General features: G+C 38.0%; 2 protein-coding genes across 2 annotated transcripts; one reads left to right on the forward strand and one right to left on the reverse strand.

The window, feature by feature from the left end:
• Positions 1-311: 311 nt before the first annotated feature.
• LOC137199665 (GTPase IMAP family member 8-like) lies at positions 312-2,773 on the forward strand. The gene is made up of 2 exons (XM_067614105.1): positions 312-1,147; positions 1,715-2,773. Exons 1-2 carry the CDS (start codon positions 331-333, stop codon positions 2,425-2,427), a joined length of 1,530 nt encoding a protein of 509 aa, XP_067470206.1. The 5' UTR covers positions 312-330; the 3' UTR covers positions 2,428-2,773.
• A 1,040-nt stretch (positions 2,774-3,813) lies between these two features.
• On the reverse strand, positions 3,814-6,525 carry cfd (complement factor D (adipsin)). The gene is made up of 5 exons (XM_067614622.1): positions 6,391-6,525; positions 5,942-6,095; positions 5,448-5,589; positions 5,032-5,322; positions 3,814-4,286 (listed from the first exon to the last, which is right to left on the reverse strand). The coding sequence occupies exons 1-5, from the start codon at positions 6,452-6,454 to the stop codon at positions 4,110-4,112; spliced, it is 828 nt and encodes a 275-aa protein (XP_067470723.1). The 5' UTR covers positions 6,455-6,525; the 3' UTR covers positions 3,814-4,109.
• Between the last annotated feature and the right edge of the window lie 670 nt (positions 6,526-7,195).

Raw genomic sequence — 7,195 nt, forward strand, 5'->3', positions numbered from 1 at the left:
TCCAGTTTCATGTGTTATCTTGAGCTGACAAGGATCTGAGCACAGACTCGCCAGAGCACCTGCAAAAGACATGTCGCACAGTAAGTATTTATTTTCTATATATGAAAATCTGAGTTTTCCCACATTTTAATTCTTTGAATCACTATTAATTTCATTTGCACTTAATTGTTAATTTCAATTTTATGTTAACAACTGCAAGGCCTGTGAAGTAAATGCAATTGGATTTTAGTCAGTACACATGATTACTTGGTTTGTGCATTAAAATGATTACAAGTCATTGACAAGTCACTATTCTGTTGTTTGACAGACGGTGTAACTAACACGAGGCAGATGATGGTGGTCGTATCCACGGTGGACGAATGGTCCTCTTTGAAATCTCTGCTGCAGGGTAGCCGTGAGGATAAACGTCACCAGTTTACCTTTAGTTCTCTGGGATCAAATCAAGTCTGTGACTTGACGGTGGATGGCCGCTCGATTAGCTTGCACTATGCAGAATTCAAACAAGACATGACAGAAGAGGGAATCAGACAGGCCATGGATGGTAGCTTTAAGTCCTGCAGAGATGGAATAATTACATTTCTACTGTTGATCCAAGGTGGAGATTATACAAAACAGGATAAGAGAATGATAGAGATACTGCAGGCACACTTTGGAGCTGAAGCTTTAAAATACCTGGTAATTCTCTCTCTGGAAGATGGAAACGTTGTTGAAATGTTGGACGACGCACTCCTGGAGTTGATAACCACATGCAATGGAAGATACTGCCGAGTCACATCATCTGCTGCAAGTGACAAGCTAGGTGCACTATTCGAGATGGTTGACTACACGCTGACTGAAAACGGTGTGACTGGCTACACTGAAACCATGCTGGCTGAAGCTAAGAAAAGGAACACAGAAGACACAGCCATGACGATGTTGAAACAGAAGGTGCAGGAGGCCGAAGAGAAGGTGCAGGCGTTCAAGCAGCTGGTCCATCAGCGAGAGGAGAGAAGAGCCAAAGAGATGGAGGAGCTGAAGGCGAAGCATGCTGAGGAAAGACAGAAGGAGGCAGCTGAGAGAAAGAAATATGAGACAAAAAGAGAGAGCCTGGAGGAGGCTGTGATAAGCCACAAAGCCATGTTGCAGCACCAGATGAATGTTCATGATGGTAAGACTGAAATGTTTTGGGAATTAATTTTCCCAAGATTATTTTTTAATTGCTCCTAGAGTTTCAAGTCAGAAATGGTCAAGATAAAGGAAAAAGCAGATCCTGTTTTTCCTGTACTTGACACATTTACACCTGTACAAACATATAGAGCAGTACAGTGGTTTCTACAACAGGACCATATGATTTTTTTTAGATCAAGCTTTAGAAAAAGATCCTCAAGTTTGTTTGGAAAAGTGTCCTTTTTGAGAGAAGTTTAGCATTTTCAGACATTCTGGTGCAGCAGCTTCTCCCACTAGGGGGTGATACAGTTACACAATGACATCACTGGTCATAATGTACAGTGTGCACAATCTAATGTTTGGTTTGTGGTCATAAAATATTCATGCTGTAACCCACAACAAGGCAAATCACCAACGGTTAAATTAAAGATTATAAATAAAGTACAAATGTTTTTGAGCCAGGTATGGGTTTACAAGTCAGTGGATATTCTTATTTTATTCTTTTATTTTTTAAGATTTTTTCAGGACTCTCTAACAGCCAGAATCCTTCCCTTTTTTTGTCTTTTAGACGATGAAACAAAGAAGATGTCAGTCGTCCTGTTGGGTCTGTCTGGCAGCGGGAAATCTTCTGCTCTAAATCTCATTCTGGAGAGAGCAGGTAATCAATACCCAATTAATGTGTCCAGCCATGAACCCCCTCAACCAACCTTGGCTTGTGAGAGAAAAGAGGTGTTTGCAGCCGGGAGGCGACTCATCCTGGTGGACACCCCCGAGCTGTGGGACGAAGACGAGGTGGAGAACCTGGAGCTGGTGAAGGACTGCCTGGCTCTGTCCCTCCCAGGACCCCACGTCTTCCTGCTGGTGCTCCAGGTGGGGCGCTTCACCCAGGGCGAGTCTGAGATGTTGTGGCACCTGCAGAAAATCTTCGGACAAGAGTTAGCAGAGCACGCCATCGTCCTGTTTGTTCGCTTTGACGACAACCAGCACAGGTCTCAGAGGATCAATGACTATGTGGCGGGAGCCCATGCAACCCTGCAGGATCTCATCCGCAAGTGTGGAAGCCGTTATTATGAGCTGAATATTGCAAAGTCCCAGAATGCCCTAAGCTATCCTCAGGTGAAAGACCTGCTCTCAGGAATCAACAAACTGGCTGCCTCACATGGAGGACGCTCCTACTCAATGAGGAGATTTACTGTGCAGGAGCTGCAGGAGAGGAAGAAAGTGATTGAAGAGGGGAATGACGGGGTGTTGGAAGTAAACTACTTGCTGAGAGATGCTTGATTTCTTTACTCTCATGCAGGTTGCATTTATTGTGTTTAATTGCAGGTCTTTTGCTAATCTAATCCAACAGGCCTGTAATATAATAAGCCTACAATTAATTTTATTTCTCTGAAACCTCTCTGAAGTTTAATTTTGTTGAGACTGTGTTAGAGAAGTGTTGATACAACTATTTGGAATTAGCTTTAACTGCAGGGATTTTGTACTGGATTATATAACACTGCAAATGTATTGCTTTTAGATGCTGTCATATATATTGAACATTTTTAAGCAGAGTATAAACATTAATAAATTGTTTATAACATACCATAAATATAGTTTAAATCATATATAAGGACATTTTTAAGTGTTTGTTAATATACAACATTTGTCAGACATATATATTATTATTATATATTATTATATATTATTACAGCTTTGTTTTACTACTTAATATTGTCATTCTTTATCTGTTCACATGCCATCCTCTGGTTATAAACACTTATATCTGCTTACAACTGCAATATAGTGTGTTTTAAACCATTTATTAAATGTTATATCCCATCTGCTTATGATGCTAAATAGCGGAGATTTAAAGATTTATCATTTCACAAAATCTCAAACCCTTGCAATTTAATGAAACTATTTTTCGATATATATTTTAAATAATATAAAGAGTGTATATAGATTGATTAAATTCAAATAACATTAAGGACCAGTCTGTAAGATTTAGTGACATCTAGTGGGGAGGTTGCAGATTGCAACCAACTTGCAACTCCTCCACTTCCCCTTCCAAGTGTGTTGGAGAACCTGCAGTGGCTGCAAAACTTGCAAAAAACATACTTATGAATGTTGTATTAAATTTCTGCCAAGTCCAGTCCACTAGATGCTACTAAGTCCTGCACACTATTCCTTTAAAAATTAAGCTTTATGTTCAACACAGCCAGTCAGCGTTGATTAGCAAATTATTATTTGATTTTGCGTAGTGTAAAATAATGATGGTGCTGTAAAGATTTCCCAAACTAAACAGAACAATAGATCACAGCAGAAATCATTCATGACTGTGTTTATCAGAACAGAGCAGGGAGGGTGAAAAAGATAAAGTACAGCTGCAGATTTTACTTTTGGACTTCCCCATTTGGCATGAGGACTTGTCTGACAACTTTATGAGCTTTGCTTGTCGTAATCAGTGATTCTTACATTATTTCTGTTCAGTCTGTGACTCACTATACGTCACTGTTTTGTTATGTAACACATAAATCACAGTCTCTGTTATTTGCAGATACTCTGCTCTATATGACTGCTCATCTTTGTGATCATTACAGTCTTTCTCTTTCTCTTTGGTTATGCTGAATCTGACACTTGTTTTCTGTTGAAATATACTAAACAAATCAAGATAGACATGCCGACTTGATGTGATAATGAGTTTTTTTATTGATTCTTCTAAAAAGTGGTATGAAAAAATCATGTGAAATACATTATTATGATTATTTTTGCAGGTGGTTGTTGTACATTCATCATACAGGAGATCCGTCTCTAAAGCCAAACATTAGCTGTAAATGTGATATACTTTTGTCCATAATAGCATAATAGTAAGATTTCCAACATATAAAGTCTCATATCCTTGAATTATGAGTGACTCAGCTGCAGTTAGCAAGCAGGACTGTGTTGGAAACTTGACTGCTTATGAAAACTGTAACTTCTGTTTAGGTGCTCTCGTCTGACTCAGCGGTCTGCTGGCCCATGGTGTTATCAATCCACTCAGTGTAGTGCGAGATAACAGTGTAAATCCCAGGCTTTTTAATTTGGCCACATTTCTTTCCTCCATTGGAGGTGATGCCCACTGCAATGCCGTTGTAAAGAAGAGGACCTCCAGAGTCACCCTGAAAGAGAATAAGAAGACATGCAGAAGGGGCTTAAACAGGAAATGACTTAAAACTGACAAGTACAATGTTGACTCCAGTTGTCAACAAGAGGTGTCTGAAAGTGAAAGGTAATTGAGATTACTGAAAACAACTTTACACACCTAGATATCAGGTAACAATACAAAGAATGTAAGAGTCATTGAGTGAGCTGGCTGTATTTAACATCAGCATGCTACCAATATCACCATGACAACGCTTTCAGGCTTCAATGCTTTTAAGCAGGGATAGCATTTACCATGTTCACCGTCTCATGTTAGCAAGTTAGCATGCTAAGGTGCTAGATGAAAAGTCATAACACTCCATCTAAGAGTTGTTGAGAGAATCCAGTCTGGACCAGACCAATATTATAACAACATTATGATAGCTTAACATTATGATAACACTTCCATAAAGTTTAATTTCTATACTGAACCTTTATCAGTGTCGCTGTGAGCTGGAATGGTTCAGATCTTATTCAGAGCTATTTAATAGCATTTGAATTTCCAAAAAATACTTGATTTATTGAAGCTTATAGCTGACAGCAACATTAATTGGTTTTGTCAGAAAATAAGAAAAACCCATTTATATACTTTTTGGAGACTGAAAACACAACTGAGCTTGTACCACTTCTAATACAGACAGTTCAAGATTACATGGCACAACTCTTGACAACTGAACAATTTCAATATTTACATTTACTAAAAGAGAAAGAAGTAAAACTTACATCACAACTGTCTTCGACATTGTACGGTTGATCACAAGGGTCATTGCATACTTTTTGTGCACATATCATGTTAACGGTGAACTTTCTTCCAAAGTAGTCGCTGCGTTTGCACCGAAGAGAGCTGACTACCCCTATGACCACCTCTTTGAGTTTGTCAGGTCTGAACCCCAGGTTGTCGATGGATCCCCAGCCGGCTGTTTCGACCTCTGCACCTTTATCAGGATTTGTTCCGCCCGCTCGCAGGTATTCCACAGTTTTAACAGCTTCAGAGCTGTTAAATGGACGATCCAACTGCAAAAATAACAAAGAAAATTGTTTAAAAAAATGACTGTTTTACATCACTTTTCCAAAAACATAACAGTTCAGTCACTTAAGAATACTGTGCCATTGACAACTGGCATAAAATACACACTTACTTTAATTAAAGCAATGTCATTATCATAATTTGATGGGTTAAAATCTGGGTGATTATGAAGCTCCGAAATGTCAAAGGTTTGCTTTGTGTCCTCAGGTTCACTCAGAGAATGGACACCCAACACTACTTTCCTTCCATTTGGCCTGTAAAAAGAGCATTACATTATTGCATTATTGAATAATCCTCAAACATACAAATACATAATAACACAATATTCATTTTCTATTACATAAATATTAATCAGAATCACAACATGTGGGCATACACTCGACAAAAAAAAATTACACATTCTCCTACAAAATGATTGACTGAAGTTAATTTAAAAATTCATTCACAAACAGCACAAATACAAAAGATTATACAGTATTTACACAAAACCCCACAAACAACATGTCCTCTGGAGTGAAATATACAAGATTTTTCTTAGTCTTGTTTTTTCTTTTTCCAAGGTTACAAACTACATTCATCATTCTCTGAAAAAGGTAGCAGCCTCACCCTGTTGGCATACAGTGAACTGCAGTCATCACCCACTGATCAGCGATCACAAACCCTCCACATTCATGTTTCATGGTCTCTCCTGGTATCTGAATGGAGGCCATGTAGGGCCGAGAGTGTGGCACTACTTCTCTGCCACCGATTATGCCCTCAGCTGAACGATCAAAACACACAACCAGAGAGAAAATGTTGAAAAATCCAAAGAGCTATTTCAACATTTCTGGATGGACGACATGATAACACCATGCAAAGTATATACAGAGTATTACATGCTAAAAGGAACAAAGTAGTTTCATAATAATGGAGCATTTTAGCATAAAATCAGTAAGTGCAATCAGCTAAATGTTAAAAAATACAATCATGAGCATTTAATAATAAAACAAAATAAAAATCTATGCCAATGGATAGTAGATAAAATAGATAAAATATTAGAAAATAAACAAACTCACCCTGTGAAATGAGGGCAAAAACAACAACCGCAGCAGCCACAAACGCTTCTTTCTCTGACACCATGATGTCGGTTTAACTTGAGCAAAACCAGCATCTCTGGTGTTTTTAAAGGCTTCCACTTTAAAGACAGGAAACATAAATCAAGTAGATATGTTGCAAGACACGGGTGGGAGTTCATCAATCCTCCTGTCTTTGTTTCCAAGAATGAAAAACAGGAAAACATATAACATGTACTTTGACATCTTTTATTTTGTTTTGTATTTTTTTACCTTAAAATCCTCTAATGTCAAAATATTTCTTGTCATTTAATTGTGTTATTTAGTATGTTTTTTTGCAGCAAAGTTTAGATCAGAAGCAAACAAATGCAATCATGTCTTTACATAAAAACAGATGGAAAGCGTCCACGGACATATGTACTTGATTGCTTCAACATTGCTTACATTTATCGCACACATGCATGACATTTCAAGTTACATAATGCTGAGATTTGGATGAACCCCTCCTGACTTCATGCACTTTAACACAACACACAGAGGAAGAGGACACTGTCTTCTTCTTTTCTTCCCGTAACTCCAGCAGGAAAACATAAAATACAGCCAATCCGGAGCAGGGAAAACTATCAAGTTAACTTGACATAAGACGTGAATTTAATGTTGGCTTAAAAATCTTTCAGTTTCAGATCTGTCAGATTATCCAGCATGTCTTTCACAGAAGTGAAAAATATAGAATAACATTGAAAGTCTTTGATGTGATGTCAAAATATAGGCTGATGCAGATTGACACTATTCTTATTGGTATGTTTTT

Source organism: Thunnus thynnus, chromosome 16 (genome assembly GCF_963924715.1).
Source record: "Thunnus thynnus chromosome 16, fThuThy2.1, whole genome shotgun sequence".
Lineage (NCBI taxonomy): Eukaryota > Metazoa > Chordata > Actinopteri > Scombriformes > Scombridae > Thunnus > Thunnus thynnus.

Coding starts and splice junctions, on each gene's coding strand:
- LOC137199665 (XM_067614105.1), top strand. CDS start 331: ATGATGGTGGTCGTATCCACGGTGGACGAATGGTCCTCTTTGAAATCT. Junction 1,148..1,714: donor CCAGATGAATGTTCATGATG/GTAAGACTGAAA, acceptor TTTGTCTTTTAG/ACGATGAAACAAAGAAGATG.
- cfd (XM_067614622.1), bottom strand. CDS start 6,454: ATGGTGTCAGAGAAAGAAGCGTTTGTGGCTGCTGCGGTTGTTGTTTTT. Junction 6,096..6,390: donor TTTTGCCCTCATTTCACAGG/GTGAGTTTGTTT, acceptor TTGATCGTTCAG/CTGAGGGCATAATCGGTGGC. Junction 5,323..5,447: donor ATGACATTGCTTTAATTAAA/GTAAGTGTGTAT, acceptor TTATTTTTGCAG/TTGGATCGTCCATTTAACAG.